Genomic DNA, 16,978 nt, shown 5'->3' with positions numbered 1-16,978 from the left:
CTCAGGGTTGTGAGTTCAAGCTATGTTGGGCATAGAGCTTAGTTAAGGGAAAAAAACACTGAAAGAAGAAAGTTTCTCAAGGAAGCATTAAACAAACAACCAGAACAACAAAGTGTTTATATAAGAATGATAAGCCACAAGTTTAAAGCCTCTCAGAGGCTCACACTTGTTAAATAGAAATGATACCCAAAATATTGAGTGCTTACTGTTAAATGCCATGTATTAATTCCTTTAATCCTCACAACAGCCCCATGAAATTGGTACATTATTGTCCCATTTTGCAGATGAAAGAGCCAAAGGCTAGAGAGGTTATGCTACTTGCCCAAGATTAAGGTTACAGCTCTTAAGTGGAGAAGATAGGCTTCAAAAGCCAAGGTATTCTGTCTTGAGTGGTTACTTGCTTAATGTTAAAACTGTCCCTCTAGTACTAGATAATGGCTAAAATAAAATCATGCATTCATACAGTGTGCAAATTTTTTTCTTTCTTTCTTTTTTTTTTAGAGTATGCAAATTTTAACTCTGGGCAACAATTTCTTGAATATGACACCAAAAGCACAGGCGATAAAAGCAATAACAGACAAATGAGACTACATGAAGCTTAACTTCTGTACATCAAAGGACACAATCAAAAGAATGAAATTGGCGAAAAAAATGTGCAAATCATGTATGTAATAAGGGGTTTAGATCCAAAACATATAAAGGACTCTGACAACTCAACCACAAAACAAATAATCCAATTAAAAAATGGGCAAGGGTGCCTGGGTGGCTCAGTCTGTTAAGCATCCAACTCTTAACTTCAGCTCAGGTCATGATCTAAGGGCCATGGGATAGAGCCCCGCTCAGGCTCTGCGTTCAGCATAGAGTCTGCTGGAGATTCTCCCACTCTCTCTCTCTCTCCCTCTGCCCTTCCCCCCACTTGCATGCACATGCCCCCCATAAGTAAAGAAAATCTTAAAAAAAAAAACCTACTTTCTGTCAATCACCTGAGTTCTACTCTCAACACCTTAATAATAATTATTTTTAAAAAATGGGCAAAGGACCTGAATAGACATTTCCCCAAAGATGATATAAACAAGCCAACAAGCATATAAAAACATGCTCAACATCACTCTAATCATTAAAGAAATGCAAATCAAAACCACAACGGGGTATCACCTCATACTTTTTAAGACGGCTACTATCAAAAACAAACAGAAAAAAAGTTTTGGTGAGGATGTGGAAAAACTGTAACTCTTACACACTGTTGGTGGGAATGTGAAATGGTGCAACTGCTATGGAAAACAGTACAGTAGTTTCTCAAAAAATTAAAAACAAAACTGCCAATGTGATCCAGCAATCCTGTTTCTGGGTTTGTATCTGAAAGAACTGAAAGCAGGAGAAACTTACAATGTGATACTTGCACACCCACGTTCATAGCAACATTATTTACAATAGCCGAGATATAAAAACAACCTAAATGTCTAGTGGCAGATGAATGAAAACCGGAAATATGGGTGTGTGGGGGGGTGTAAATGAAATATTATACAGCCTTAAAAAAGAAAATCATATCAATCATGTACTTAAAGGACATTATGCTAAGTGAAATAAGCCAGTCGAAAAACACAGATACTGTATGATTTCACTTACATAAGGTATTTAAAGTACTAGAATTTTTAAAATAAAGAACGGTGTTGCCAAGGGCTGGCAGGCAGGGAAAATGGGAAATTGTTTCATTGGTACAGAATTTCAGTTCTGTAAGATGAAAAAATTCCAGAGATCTATTACATAACGGTATGAAAATGGTTACTACTACTGAACCATATGCTTAAAAATGAATACGTAAACTTTGCTACGTATTTATGTGACATTTTAAAAAAATGTTAAAAAATGTTAGAAAATATTAACTCCTTTCTTTTCTTTCACTTCCTTTTCCTGTCCTCTCTGGTAGAGTATTCAACAGCAGTGTAATGAAAATGATAGAGAAAAGCAAAGAATACAAGGGCTTCAACAATATAAAAAAAATTTTGAGAGAACAATAAACAGCCTCACATTCATATTAACTTATCTTTAATTTTCTTAACCTAGAGATACCCTGAACCTCGAGTGAATCAGTATTTATTAGCAAGACACTAGAGCACAGTGGTTAAAGGCTTTTTGGAGCTGGAAAGCTCAATTACTATTCTGACTTTGCTACTAACTACTCTGTGACCTTCGGTAAAATATTTTCTTTCATTCATTCATTCATTCATTCATTCATTCATTCATTCATCAAAAAGGTCTGTTAACACATGGGTAAACCCAGTTAAACGAATTCCATCTCTACATAGGGCTATTCTGAGGAGTAAATGAAATAAAACGTATAAAACACTAGGCACAAGGCCTGGCACTTTAAGTGCTCAGTAAATGTTGGCTATTATTATTACTTTAAAGCCTACAAAGCAGGACCTGAACAGGGCGAATTCAACTTAAGTCAGTCCCGTACGCTATTCCTTAGTGATGTGCCTAATTTATTGATAATTATGATGTTATCAAATCAGATACTGTTTAGGAAATCATTGCTGACTATATCATTCTTGCCAAATTTGTGCTCCTCTCTTCCAAAAAAACCTCTCCCAGGGAAAAGCAATGTCATCTCAGGTATTCGAAATGTTTGCTTTGGGAACAGTGTTCTACCCAGAGGCGGTGGAACGGAGACCTGTACAGTAGCCACTAGAGTTCCCCATTCCTCTCACTTCATTAGGGGCCTAGGCCTTATTTGAGGGTGAAGATGCGGTGCGAGGGGGCCACACAACCAAACAGCCATATATAAAGCCCCACTCAGGTAAGACGGGGCCAGACAAATCTAGGAGAATGACAGCTAGACCTCTACAAAACGGACCGGGGAAGCGGCAACACTCGTCTGTCAGCTGAGCGCCGGCATCTCGAAGGCAGGCTAGTGCAGAGGGAATCTCGGGCAGCCCATCCCAGGCCCGGCCTGGGACAGTGGGGGCCGGGGCGGGGGTGTGTCGGGACGCTCCTCCCGGGGCCCTGCGGCTGCATCTGGCAGGCCGGGGCCCCCGCCGGTTCCCGGAGGGGCGATGGTGGGGGCGGGGGCGGGCTACGCCGCGGTCTTGGGGACCCGGCAAGTAGGGAAGGAAGGGACACGGAGGGCCTCACCGCGGGCCGAGGGTAGTGGGTAGAGCTTCTCCGCCTTCTGCAGGAAGCGCTGGGCCTTCTCACGGTTGCCGGCGTTCAGGGCCTCCCGGGCGATCTCGACACATTTCTCCGCCTCATCCCGGTTCCCCTCCATGGCTTGCGCTTTCTTCCGCTTCCTCCAGTAGCGCAGCTACGGGGGGACGGACGCCGCGGCCGCGGCGGAGGCTAGCCGGCCCGGGGTGGGGGCGTGCGGTGGCGAGCGGGGAGGAGAGCAGGGGATCGTGGCGGCGGCGGCGGCCCGGGCGGACTGGCGGGCTCACAGCTCCGCCTCCTCACGGCGGCCTCCCCGCCCCCCGCGGGCCCCTACGGCGCGAGCCGCATCCCTCCGGGCCCCCGGACCGAGCTCCCGGGCCTGGAAGTCGGAGACTACTCGGCTGTCCGTGCGCGGCGCCGACACGCTCGGAGCCGACCAACGTTGGTGGGGGGGGGGGGGGGTAGGCGGGCGATACCAGCCCGGCTGCCCGCCGGGGGATTCCGCCGAGGTGGGGACCCGGCCTCCCGCCTTAGCTGCGCCGTGCCCCCCTGACCTCCCAGCGCGGCCAACGCAGGCAGGAGCCCGCCTTCCGGGCCGCCTGGGCGACGGGTGGGGCTGGGGACGCTTCTTTACAGGAGCAATCCCAGGGATCGAAGGGCCCGCCTCTGGGCCCCCTCAGCCTTGGGAGGTTTCAGTCAGGTGAAATATCGCGCTGTCAGTCCCTATGAAGCGCTTCCGGCACAGGTGTTCAGAAGCACATTAGAGCGTCGTTTGACCTTAACCACGGTATTGTTTTGTACCCTAACTACGGCGCTGTTTTATTTCCTTTTTATTTCAGTTGCACACCATTTTCCTGACCCATATTCCATTAAATTGTCTCTTGGTACATCCAGAAGGTATGAACACTTTATTTGCAGTTTGCAAATTATTCTGGTGAAAAGCCCTAATCCTTTATGCAAATGAAGGAAGGAACCACCTTTTCCTAATGCATTACTATCACAGAAATGACAACTTGTTGGATTTTCTTCCTTCTCCCATTTTCATGGCATTTCCTCGGGAAATGCTGAACTATGTCATGTTGGGTCTCCTTGGTGGGGAAGGGACCACTTACTGCTTGGTAATGTCATCCAAATTTTTAAAATGAGAGGAACTTCCCACAAAACAAGTGTCAAAATGGTTCGCTCAACCCAACCAAAAAATACTCATTTTTTCACAACGTTCAAATCAAGCTGTTAGCATGCAAATATGTAACTCAGGACTTGCAAAGAAATGCTGACACTCTTCTGGAAAATGGGAAAAGCATGCCCTCCCCCCCAAGACGTTAATAACTACTGAAAAATTTAATTCAAGTAGACTTCAAAACACTATAGCACATGATAAACCACTATCTCCAAAGTCTGAACTGAAAGTTCCCTCTGTGGAGGTAGCTATAATGCCCTCTCCCTCCCCAAATCCACCACAGCAATAGCCCACCAGCGTGATGCCATCACAGAGAGCAGGAACAGCCAACAAACTGAGATGGTCAAGCTTACCCTAAGAAACAGCAACTTGCCCCATTGCAGCTCCAGTCAACATTTTAAAATTTTTAATAGCTCATTACAGAACATTAAAAAAAGATTACACTTGGGTCTGCTTACTTGACCTACCAAGTTCAATTTCAAGAAAAGAAATATGCTTATGTTACTGCTGTATGACATACCTACTCAAAAGAAAGGAATTCCCATTACAATCAAGCAAATTTAAAACACAACGAGTTTGGGATATGACCTTTATTGAGCTTATCCACTGGAGTGGAAATAATTCTGTACAAAACCAAATGTTTGTTACTATAACTTCTGCATCACAATTAAAATCCAAACAGTTTTTTAAAAACAGTCAACTCAATCAAAACCCACTACTTCAGAATCAATAGCTTCTTTGAAGCCACAGTAACACTTAAATATGGTTAAGACTCGAATGCAGAAATTTGGTTGGTTGGAAAGCTAATTAAACTTCCAACTTGCTCAAATAGAATTACAAAAAGGCAAAATTGTGTTTTTCACAGAGATACAGTCCACTGGAATCACCAACACTGGACAGCTGTTAAGAGTATTTAGAGTCCTGAGATAATAAGGAATCCAGGCATCCTTTAAACAGTCTTCTGTTGTCCTTTCTTCCCAATCAGAGATTTGTGGATGTGTGGAATGACACCTAGGAGAGGAACAGGGATTAATTCTACTTTTTAATATACATATTTTAAAAATCACACAACACTTAAAACCAAGACAGTTTAATGTCAACTTGGAAAATGTCTTTAAATGCAAAGCTCAAATATGTAAAAATTCATTAAGTTATAACATAAATAAAATTTCATAATGCAACCACACTGCAACGAAAACAGGTTTTCTTCTGTACTGAAAATTAATAACAAGAGCTACAGGAGGATTTTTTCTACAAAGGAATAAAATTTTAGTATTTACGTACCACCACCAGCAATTGTAGCCTTGATGAGAGAGTCCAATTCTTCATCTCCACGAATAGCAAGTTGCAAGTGACGAGGGGTAATACGCTTTACCTTCAAGTCTTTTGATGCATTTCCTGCCAATTCAAGTACCTACAAGGCAGATTCTAATCAATCTCCTTCCAACTTTCCTTAAAACCAAAGCCCAGGCAGTAGAATCAATCTTCATGAAGGTAAATCTACCAAATGACGTCTTCCCCTACTACCTGAATGGCAACACATGCAAAAGGGGGCACGCAATTTTATTTCCAAGAGCAGCAAACTCAACCAAGCTCAGTAGGATTCCTTAATGAAAACCAGCCCCCTCTAGCGTTCTCAGAAGCTTCTAGCCGCGTTTAGGGCCTGGGAGTTTTTCTTGCATCACTTTCCTCCTTCCCTCTCACCGCCTCCCCCCAACCCCCCCAAACCTTTTCCAGATTATAGGCGTACACCCATTTACCTCTGCGGTGAGGTACTCCAGGATGGCTGCGCTGTACACAGCGGCAGTCGCGCCCACACGTCCATGACTGGTCGTCCTAGATTTCAGGTGTCGATGAATACGGCCCACCGGGAACTTAATTTTAAGCACACAAACATAAATGCACAAAGATGTTAGAGTCAAAGATGGTAATATTACACGCGCGCCAAATCAAGGGGCACGGACGCTGGTGCAGCAACGCGCCCCAGCATCGACACACGTGATCGCCCCCCCTTCGGTATTTATCGTATCGGCAAACCAAGTCGCGACACCGCATCACCCACGCAAAGACGAAACGCCCATCTAGAGCGATGATAAACAAGAAAAGAGGTGGAAAGAAAAACGCCACAATTCCCAGACTGCACGAACAACCACTGACCTGCAAGCCGGCTCTCTGTGAGCGGGAAACCGCCTTTGTCTTGGCCTTTCCGGAGTCCTTCCCAGCCTTACCGCCAGCCTGCGGCGCGCACACGCCCGCGAGCGAAGGAGGAACGGGGAATATAGGATTACCAGGGCGGCGTGCCCCTCCCCCACCGCGGCGCGGCCCAGGCGCGAGCGCGGCCCCGTGCCCAGCCGGGGTCTCCGGCCAGCCGCGCGCCGCAAGGGCGACCCCGCCCGCCCGCCCCCCGCTGCGCGCCCGCCGCGGCCGCGCGCCTCCGTCCGCCCGCCGGCCCCCAGCGGCGCTGCGCGCGCCACCCAACCGTCGCCGCCCGCCGCGAGATCGGAGGCTGCTCCGCTCGCCGCCGACAAAACACCTCCCCCCGCTCTTCCAAATCCTGTCTCCGCGCGTTTCCAACCGTCGCCACTTCACCCCCATCTCCTGTGTGTAACGGGTTTTTCTCCCATCGGCAAAAACCCGCGGAGTCTTCGAGCGCCTCCGCGAAGTTTACCATTTCGAATTCTGCTGAAGCTCAAACAAGCAAGGCAGAAAAAGGACTAGTCAGACAGCCAGCGAGATCCCACCGCCTACTCCTTCGTCGCACCGCGATTCAAACTGCGCTGTCTCCCGCCTTCCCCGCTCCCTTTATACTGCTGAATGTTCCCTCATCCGGGAACTCGGATTGCTCATCCCACCAATGGCTGCCACCCGCCCTCGGGACGCGTCCTTGAGGCCTCAGCCAATGAACAAACGAAGAATAGGGCGGAGGGGCGGGCACTCCGCAGCTCGAGCCTCTATTGGGGCGTGGGGAAGAAGGTGGGGGGAGGGCGGAGGGATGGGAACCGAGGAGAAGAAGGGCACGGCGGCGGGAGGGAAGAAACAGAGCGAGCTACGCTGCGGGAGCGAGGAGACCCGCCGGCTGTGGTCACGTGTCTGGGAGGAGGAGCTGAGAGGCTGGCTCAGGGGAGGGGCACACGGTGGTGCCCCCGGTCTCCCAGCCTAATCCCGGAGGCTACGTTTTGTGGCCTCCGGATCTAGCTAGCCCTCCTTCCCCCCACCCCACCACCCTATCACCCCGACCAAAGCGCTTCGAAGGCCAAGATCCGTTGGCCCACAGCCTTTTTTTTTTTTCCGGGACCCGGAGCACCCTCTTACCCGCCCCCCTCTCCATCCCCAGCGTCTCCTCTGGTCTGACAGGTGGCGCGTACGCGTCGAGAGAGAATAGCCCCCACTCCTCAGTTAACCACAAGCTTAACAGAGATTTCGCGTTTCTTCCCCGAAGGCAAATCCCCAGCCTTGGACTGATCGCGATCCGCTGCTCCCACGTCATCTTTAGCTGTATCTCCCACATTTTCTTTCCTCACCACTTTTGAAGCTACCCGAGAGAGAGTTCCACGGGAACAAACGGTGGAGCAGTCACCTCGCTGGTCACAAAAGACCTTTTGGTCTATGCACGGAGGGCTTGGGGTGACGCCGTATTCTTGAACCAAATCATAAGCCGTATTTTTCTGGAGACTACGTATCAATGGGTTGTACTTAAAGCCTGGTATCTAAACTTGATTTACTCGTGAAACCTGAAAGCCATTATGTGTCAACTTTTCTATACAAAACATTTTGCTACATGACAAATGTTCGATAAATGTCAGTGGGGTAACTCCTAACATGATTCACAGACAGTTACAGATGGTCCATGTAATCAATTGCAAATGGTGGGCTTAAAAAATAGTCCTGTACACAGAGTACTGTCATAATGCCAGCTACTTCCAACTAATAGATTAATAACACCTGTGTGCATCTCCAGATGCTTGTGGTGATGTAAATCTTTCATAATTATAGTCATTACACTTTAACAGTATTTCTGACATGAAGTAATTTTGAAATACGTATTAAGTACTTTAGATTGGGTTTCAGTTTGAAAGATTTTATCAAATTAGAGGACTTTCCTATTTCTGGGAGGTAAATTCTAGAGAAGAGATCCCCAATAATTTTGATACTAAGGTTTTTTATTTCCTCCCCTTGGAACTGAGGAATTGTTCATGATGTCATCAATAGAAGAATTAATCAGTTCCCCCACCGAATTGATACAATGACAGTAAAAAGCTGTGAAGCCTGGTGTAATAGTTAACCTAGGCTCCACTGGACCTTTCTGATAAACAACTCACAAGCCAACATTAATACTTTTTCCAGTTTAGAGACTATGTGTTCTTTGTTATGAGGCCCAACTAAAGGAATTCATTGTTGCCTCACTGAATAGAGTTTAATAAAATGAGCTCAGGAACAGGTAGAAATAGATTCTGCTCTTCTTTCTCACTAACTTTTTGGAACTTCCAGTTCTTCTATGAAAAGGGTATAGTATCACCTATTTTCACGTGGTTGTTGAAACAGTAAAGGAGAGGGTATGCGATGTACCCTCTAGCATGCGTTTGTCACACAGTAAGCACTCAGTCATAACTATGATTATCTTCTACCCTTGAGGCTGGGGAAGGGTGAAATAAAGTATCTTTGATTCCTAAACATTTTTTTTTCCTGTCTAGAACATTGTCTTCCTTTGACATGAAAGTAGCAAGCCTGAAACCTGCCCAAGTATGCACAACCAAGGCATCCATCCTCCAAACTAAAATCCTAAATTGGTTTAATACATTCCATGGTTTTCCTCTTCCTTTGGATAACAAGAGGACATCAGTTTCCTCACTTTCACAGCAGTTTTGTGATTGCCTACTCTTTTTGCTTCTCTGGAAAATGCGTGGTACAAATATGTTAATATTCTTGGATTATCTCTCCTGTACTTGTGTGTATACAAATACACGTAGATAATATATACAGCCAAAGCTGTATAATTATTGTATTCAATGCCATATCCGATAGCTATTTAAGTCCTCTTTTGCCGTAAAAATCTAAATATGAAGTAGATGACCCCACTATTATTGATTCTCTCTTTAATGGCCGTATCCTAACTGAACCAAACTTTCTATGACCAGTTATTATCACCTCTCAAACACTAGCCTGTATGTTAGCTACTGTCGTTTTTAACTTTTTCTGGTGAGAATTTGAGACTGTCACATTTGGGAATCTCAAATTTCTGAAAAACATCTTGGTTTAAACACCTGTTTTTAAGCAAATACAAACAAGTTATTTCAAAAGGCATCAGCCTAGATAGATAATAGCAGAATTCTTCTTTTCAGGAAATCCACATTTAATCCTAGTTCTCACTGCCTAGTGCATCCAGGAAAGAATGTGCCTTCAAGGACTCTGAGTTCCTGTGTGATATAATGCGACATACTGACCTAGAATTAAACAAAAACAAAAACAGGAAGAATAATATGTGTTTGGGTAACACTCACTTGTTGTACAGCCTGAAGTCACTTAAACTCTAAGCCACAGTTTCTTCGTATAGGGATTCATAGCATCAGATAAACCAACCTCTCATAGAATTGTGAAAGGATTTCATGAAGTATAAAGCACCTGAGCACCTGAGAGGCTCAGTTGGTTGAGTGGCCAACTCTTGGTTTCAGCTCAGGTAGTAATCTCCGGGTCCTGGGATCTGGCCCTGCGTCAGGCTCTGCCCTCAGCTGCGGAGTCTGCTTGTGGATTCTCTATCTCCCTCTCCTTCTGCCCCTCTCCTTGCTTGAGTGTTCTCTCTCTCTCTCTCTCTCTCTCTCTCTCTCTCTCTCAAATAAATACATCTTAAAAAGGAATATATGGAATAATGCGTTAATATTTGTGGGGCAAAGGCTGTAGTTCTCCCCGAATTCATCATATAAGGATGATTACAGTAATAAAAACCTTTGTGTTTACAGTGTTGATGAAACCAAGCCATAGATTTAAATTCCCAATTGCCCAGTATGTACTTCCCATGACCACAGATTTCATACACTTTATTCATAAATACAGGGCGTAGTTTACAAAGAAGATCAGCTTGAATGTACTCTACCCCAGTCCACGGCCATTTCAGGAAAAACAATTCAAAGCTCATGGGGCCCAATATATCTTTTAATACAGTTCTAAACTTATTTTTTCTATACCTAACAGTCCTCAGAATGTTTGGAAATTTGCTTTTTTAAAATACAAAATCGAGGGTCTTTTTTTCCCCTCATATCCTTTCATTATCTGTTGTTGGTCTTTAAGATTTACCGAGTAGAGGAAGGGAGTCAATGTGTTCATCTTGTTTTCCCAAATAAGATTTCACCTATATTAGTAGTTTATAACTTATACAACCAGCTAAACTGTAAATACTGTGCATGATAACGCATGATGCGTAATCCCTCCCTAATAAAGGACTAGATGTGATATATGCCAGGCTGGTACTGCCAGCCTGTTAGGTAAACTGGAGCACAGTCAGTAAGTTGTACTACGTGCCAGGCAACATGCCAAGCGATCGCAGTTGGGAGACAGGATATGTAGAGCTTAGGTTCTTCCTCGATCTAGCTGAAAGGGTTAGACAAGGAGGAAAATTTAAACAATGCTCTAATCATTAAGACCCTATTAATAAGGCTGTTACAAAAATAAGTTCCTGATTGGCTGCCAAATCAACAGTTTCTCTAAAGGACAGAGACAACTGCGGGCTGGAGTGTTTTGAAGAGTTTATGTTTAAATGGACCCAGCGAGAGTTTAACTAGACTGGCAGGCTGGTGTAAGGAAGAGCAGCTAGAAGGTAGGTGTCGAAGAGACTCCTGGTCAGGGTGCCTGGGTGGCACAGCAGTTAAGCGTCTGCCTTCAGCTCAGGGCGTGATCCTGGCGTTATGGGATCGAGCCCCACATCAGGCTCTTCTGCTATGAGCCTGCTTCTTTCTCTCCCACTCCCCCTGCTTGTGTTCCCTCTCTCTCTCTGGCTATCTCTGTCGAATAAATAAATAAAATCTTTTAAAAAAAAGAGAGAGACTCCTGGTCATATCCTTATATCTATTTTCCCAACTTCTTGAGGAATAGCACTTTCAATTTTTAGTGGGACACTTGCTCATCAGAATATAAGTATATTTGTCCAGAAAAATAAATTTCCCCCAAAGGGTGTAAGCAGCAGTAGGCACAACATCCAGGAAATTTCCTTAAAAAAGACAAGCCCTTTTGTTCTTCTTGCAGACTGGAATGAAAACAGAGTTGGAAAGCCATTGTGGACCATGAAATGAGCTTGGGAGTATAGGTCACACATGATGGAATAACGAGATCGAAAAAGCAAGTGATACTATGGAGTATCAAACTTGCCCTGGATCTCTCTGAACTCTACCAGCTATTTTGCTTGAGTCACTTTTGTTTTGGATTGTCTGTCCCTTGCAGGTGAACCTGACCTTAACCATTACAGTAAGTCAACATCCTAAATCTTGGAGAAAGAAGCAGACTTTGCCCTGAGGAGCTGAGAAACCAATTAATACTTCTGAGAAGGGAAAAGACAGTGTTCATCGATTTTAGGATACTAACCTAGCATGAGGCATAAGGCGAATCCTAACAGGGAACATTTTTATTAGAAGCCTAGTGAAGATGACGTATGTCACTTAGGTATAAAGCCCAAAACCAGTCTAACACTGTAACCAAGAGAAGGATGTAAAACATCTTGAAAGAAGAATCAATAAGATTTAGTAACTGACTGGGTATGACATTTAGGAAGGTGTGGGAAGTGAACACAAATAAATGAAAGGGCATAACAGAAGACACCTAGATTTTTAGATTGGTGGTCTGGAATATAAAGTAGCATCTAAAGAAATGGGTAGGGGAATCTGGCTGGCTCAGTCACTGGAGCCGGCAACTCTTGGTCTTGGGGCCATGGATTTGAGTCCCGCCATTGGGTGTGGAGCCTACTTAAAATAAAAAATTTTAAAAATACAATTAAAAAAAATAAAGAAATGGGGAAGCCAAGAATGTAGGTGTGAATGGACAGAGGGGAGAAGAACTAAGTTAGGTAAGTTATAAAATATTTAAGTTGACATTAGGGGAATTCAAGTGGAATTTTCAAGTGGGTTTCTTGGAAATAAAGCCAGGAGCTTTTGAAAAGGAAATATATCCCAAGGAGTATACCTAAAAAAAAGGTCGATAGTGATGTCAGAACCGTTAAAAGATAAACTGAGGCATATTAAAAAGTGTAAGAGTTTATTGGAGCAAAATTTGACTGGAATTGGGCAACGCCAAACCAGAAATAGTTAGGGGCCCTCCACTGACAGGAGCTGGGGAACAAGACTTACATAGAGAAGGTGTGGAAGCAAGGAAAGGAAGTTATTTGATTGGCTATAGCTTAAAGCTTAGTTGACTATTTGTCATTGGTTGTCTTAAGTTTCTATTTCATAACCTGGAGGCATTTACAGGCTCAGATTTTAGGCTGCCCTGACATTAGAGCCACCTCAGTGTAATGGCCTCCTTGTTTAGTTAATTGAACCCCCCAGATGACAACACCATGGAAAACCGTGAATACAATTGAGAGCTAAAGAGCAGCCAAAGGAAAAGACCCAAAGTAGTGAAGTATGTGTGGTGTCTCACTGGGCATAATGATTCCATACTAAACTAGAAAATTCCCCGTAGTTACAATATCTAACAAGATGATGTTCAAAACATTTCCACAAGTGTATTGCTAGCTCTGGGAAATGAATGTTGATCAGTGTTTGAGCCTTACTATTCTGATTACCAAAGATGATGATGTTGCCAGAAATTCTGAGACTAAATCTGGTTTTATCTTGGTTGTTATGTAAATTTCTTATGCCCCGTGTAACAAGGCACCGATTACTAAGAAAAACCCATTGGCTGAATTCTCTAAGTTTGAAATTCCACATAGTTATCTTAATATGAGAGGGAACCCAAGTGCCTCTTCATCCTGAGGAGGAAAGGGAAACACTGCAAAAAAACCAAAAAGATAAGAGCCTAAAACCAAGAAATTTATACTTCATACCCCTTCACAGACTCAACCCCAGGGCAAAAACCATAAGAAAAGGGGTGGCCATCACATCTATTGTTAAAACTTTGTAGAGATAAGTGTGAGCCCATGGTCTTCTAAGTTGGATGGAAATGGTTCAAGAGAAACATCTAAAGGCTTTTCCAGACCCTCAGATTTTCCCAGCTTTGTTTTGTGTGGTGTTGGGGGGGGGGGTTATTGGAACAGTTTGAAACTGTTTATTAGCACAGAACGACCTAGGGAAAGCTAATGAATACAGCTAACTATCTGAGAATCATCTTGTTAGCTAGTGCAATTGCTTTAAGGAGATTTCTGAATGAACAACATCTCAGGAGAGAATTTAATCAGTGCCTTTGACCACACATACTTGTGACTTTCTCTGTCTTAAATGAAATATGTAAACTCTTTAACTAAACAACAGTGTTTAAGACATCAGCGTTTTTCTTTCTGGATGAATACTGTTTTCATTGTTTTCTAGTGTCCTGATGTTCCGTGAAATAGTCATTTATTTCTTCAATAAGCCTTCTCTACTGCTCAGAATCTCAGCAGGAAACAGTCTGAGACAATCTCTTCCTCCATTAATAGATCAATCCAACAACTCTAGGCGAGAGCTGTCCAGGTCATGTATCATATTTCACCACAGGATATGGAAATTTACATGCTGGCTCTTTGTTTAGATTTTTATTTCCTGTTTTAAAATTAAAACAGTGTACTCATCTTAATTCTCAAAAATGAAACAAGTCACTTTTTCTGCAAAATAAGCTGACAATTCAGGAATTTTACAAAATATGTAAGGAGAGGGAAAAGTCTGGCAAATCAGTGTTATTATATATTATCATAACGTAGAAGTACTTGTGTCACATCACTGATTTTGTAATGTAGTAAAACTTTTAATCTGTAGTTTGTTCCAACTAAAGAATATTATGAATTACACAGCACTTGAAGATAAACACAATATCTTGAAATTTAGTACTTACATGATATGGGTAAATATAAACATATAACAAATTAATAATACTTTCACATATGAAAATACATAACACTCCAGGTGGTTGCTAAACATATTGCCTAGGAAAAATACCAGTAGATTTGCTTTTGAAAAAAGATTTCTATAATAACATTAATTATTTGTAAATGTATCAAAGTTCAAGAACTTTTAAGATATGTATTTGAAAATTTCTGTATCTTATGTTCTCTATTATGTTGGTTTATGAACATTCTTTATGGATAGTCAAACTATAATTCAATTTCCAATGATATACCGAAAATTTCAGACGAACAGGATCTAAAATATTGAGGCTCTACTCTTGGTTGTTTGCCAGTGGTAATCTGATTGGCCTCAAAGACTGGGGTACATAACTTGAAACGGCTTCTACAAAGCAACACATTTTTATTCAGACTGCATATTTTGGAGGTGGCCAAATCTCTCCATGTCACCTCTAGGTACCGAAATCTTCCCTTGAATGATACCTCGTGTAAAAATATAGACATTTGTAAGATTGGACCTGTCATAAGCTCCCTCGTTCCATTTGCTGCATGCACTTCAAAAGGCTGTCTTGAAAGGACACAGCGCCTTTTCACTGACATGATCTTTATATGAGTTTTAGATTTGTATATAGACATTTGAGTAAATACACTGAAGAATATGAAGTAAGTAATCAGAGCCCAGAATGGCAGAGACTGGCTCATTGGTCACCAAACCCATTTCTTCCTCCTGAGCATTCCACTAGAACTCCTGCTCCCTTGCCAGGAGGGGGTGGTCATGTGACGGATTCTTGTCAAGGTGTGTGGAAATGGAATGTGTCATTTCTACATCAAGTCTTTTAAAAAGTGAGTGTGCCTTCTCCCCTCTCCTTTTCTGTATTTGAGGATTGTACGCAAAGCAGGAGACTCCAAAGAATGAGGGGATTTTAGATTCTCAAGATTGATCATACGAAAGACGACCTGCCAACTAGAAACACCAGACCAACACTTTTATTGTGTTGCCCCCACAGTTTTGTTGTTTATACAGCAGTTAGCCTTCTTTACCTAATACACCTAGTTTACAGCCACGAAACAATCCATTGTAAACAACGTGTTTTTGAGAGACCTATACCTGTGTGGTCCATTGTTATTAGAATGAGCCTCTCATTTCTTAAAACTATACAACAGAAAGAGTTTTGGCAAACATTCCCTACTAAAGAATTCTTTTTTCCATTACTCCCTACTTTTAAAAAAGATTGTGCATTGAAAAATACAAAATAACATATGCACAGGTCCTTTATTGTGGCAGTGTTTGTCATAGCAAGAGACTGGAAATAACCCAGGCTATCATTAACAGAGACCATATCAGTAAACTGATACCTCGGCATAATGAAGTAAGATGGAGCTGTAAAAAGAAAGAGGAAAATCTCTATACACTGAGATATAGTGATCTTCCAAATATATGATTAAGGGAAAGAAATAAAGGGCAGAATACGTTATCTTGTATGTTATGTTTTGTGTAAAAGTTTGCATATTTGCTCATATGTGCAAAAAAGAAACAATAGTGGATGAATAGACTACAAATTAATAAAAATTATTATATGAGAAGGAGGGAAGAAAAGATGGGGATGGAAGCAAAGCTGGTCTCACAATTTTTACTTTGAGATGTTAAAAATATTTTTATATAATTTAAAAAAACTCTAATAAGCAATCTGTAAATATTGAAACAAACTGAATTAAATAAACCTAATGGGATATTAAGTTGATACCATATTCTTTTTTTTTTTAATTTTCTTTATTTATGAGGGAGAGAGAGAGAGAAAGGAGGAGCAGAGGGAGAGGGACAAGCCGACTCCAGGCTGAGTGCGGAGCCCGATGAGGGTCTCAATCCCAGGACCCCGAGATTATGACTTGAACCGAAACCAAGAGTTGGCCACTTAACCGATTGAGCTACCTAGGTGCTCCAAGTTGATTCCGTATTCTAACAGAAAAGAATTAGTCTAAGTAAATTTAGAAATAATATTACTCTTAATCTTTAGTGGGATATACAATCAGGACCAAAGAACTACCAAGAAGTCTTATACTTTATTTGGTAGTTAATATTGGAAATAATATTAGTATTGTTGTTTTAAAAAAAATTATATGTATATTACAGGATAAAGCAAATTATTAGGTATGTTAATTTTCTTAAGAATCAATAATTTAGCATAAGGAAAAAAAGAGATATAGAACCAATAAAATTAAGACCCTGTAATCTTATATTCGAATAGGAATATCAGTGAGAACATATGATTTTTCCTCTCCTCTTAAAAAAGGTATCTTAGCTCTGTTCAAGAAAAAGCCTTAGAAGGAATGACAAGCCAATTGCAGTAAGTATCTCTAGTGCCAAGATCCTGGTTTCTAAATACCATTTTCCGCTTAAAGGAATCTTTGGAGAAATGGCTGACTCCATAGCTGGGACAGAAAATGTACATGATGAACTTGTGACATTATATTGTCCCAGAAAGTAAGGGCACCATCAAAGACTGTAGATCCCTGCAAAAAGAACACTGGAAAAAGTTAGAAAAATCTCCCATTGGCCGAAATGGAGTAATCTGAACATCAAAAGAATAATGACCATAAATTTAAGTCAAACACATTAAATTTAGAAAAAGAAATGA

General features: G+C 42.3%; 2 protein-coding genes across 2 annotated transcripts in view; both read right to left on the bottom strand.

Annotated features, from left to right (window-relative positions):
* Nucleotides 1-3,576, bottom strand: part of DNAJB14 (DnaJ heat shock protein family (Hsp40) member B14) — a 49,495-nt gene extending 45,919 nt beyond the window's left edge. Inside the window, exon 1 of the mRNA XM_045792442.2 lies at nt 3,136-3,576. Coding sequence (XP_045648398.1) covers nt 3,136-3,268 — 133 coding nt within the window. The 5' untranslated portion in view covers nt 3,269-3,576. The remainder of the gene's footprint in view (nt 1-3,135) is intronic.
* Nucleotides 3,577-4,902: 1,326 nt separating this feature from the next.
* Nucleotides 4,903-7,155, bottom strand: H2AZ1 (H2A.Z variant histone 1). Its single transcript, XM_045792462.2, has 5 exons — nt 6,996-7,155; nt 6,485-6,562; nt 6,088-6,201; nt 5,612-5,741; nt 4,903-5,338 (listed from the first exon to the last, which is right to left on the bottom strand). Exons 1-5 carry the CDS (start codon nt 6,996-6,998, stop codon nt 5,277-5,279), a joined length of 387 nt encoding a protein of 128 aa, XP_045648418.1. The 5' UTR covers nt 6,999-7,155; the 3' UTR covers nt 4,903-5,276.
* Nucleotides 7,156-16,978: the final 9,823 nt, after the last annotated feature.

Source organism: Ursus americanus, chromosome 8 (genome assembly GCF_024610735.1).
Source record: "Ursus americanus isolate L20-20 chromosome 8, mUrsAme1.1.p, whole genome shotgun sequence".
Classification (NCBI taxonomy): Eukaryota; Metazoa; Chordata; class Mammalia; order Carnivora; family Ursidae; genus Ursus; species Ursus americanus.
Note: the sequence above shows the minus strand (reverse complement) of the source record. Positions and strands in the feature narration are given on the sequence as shown.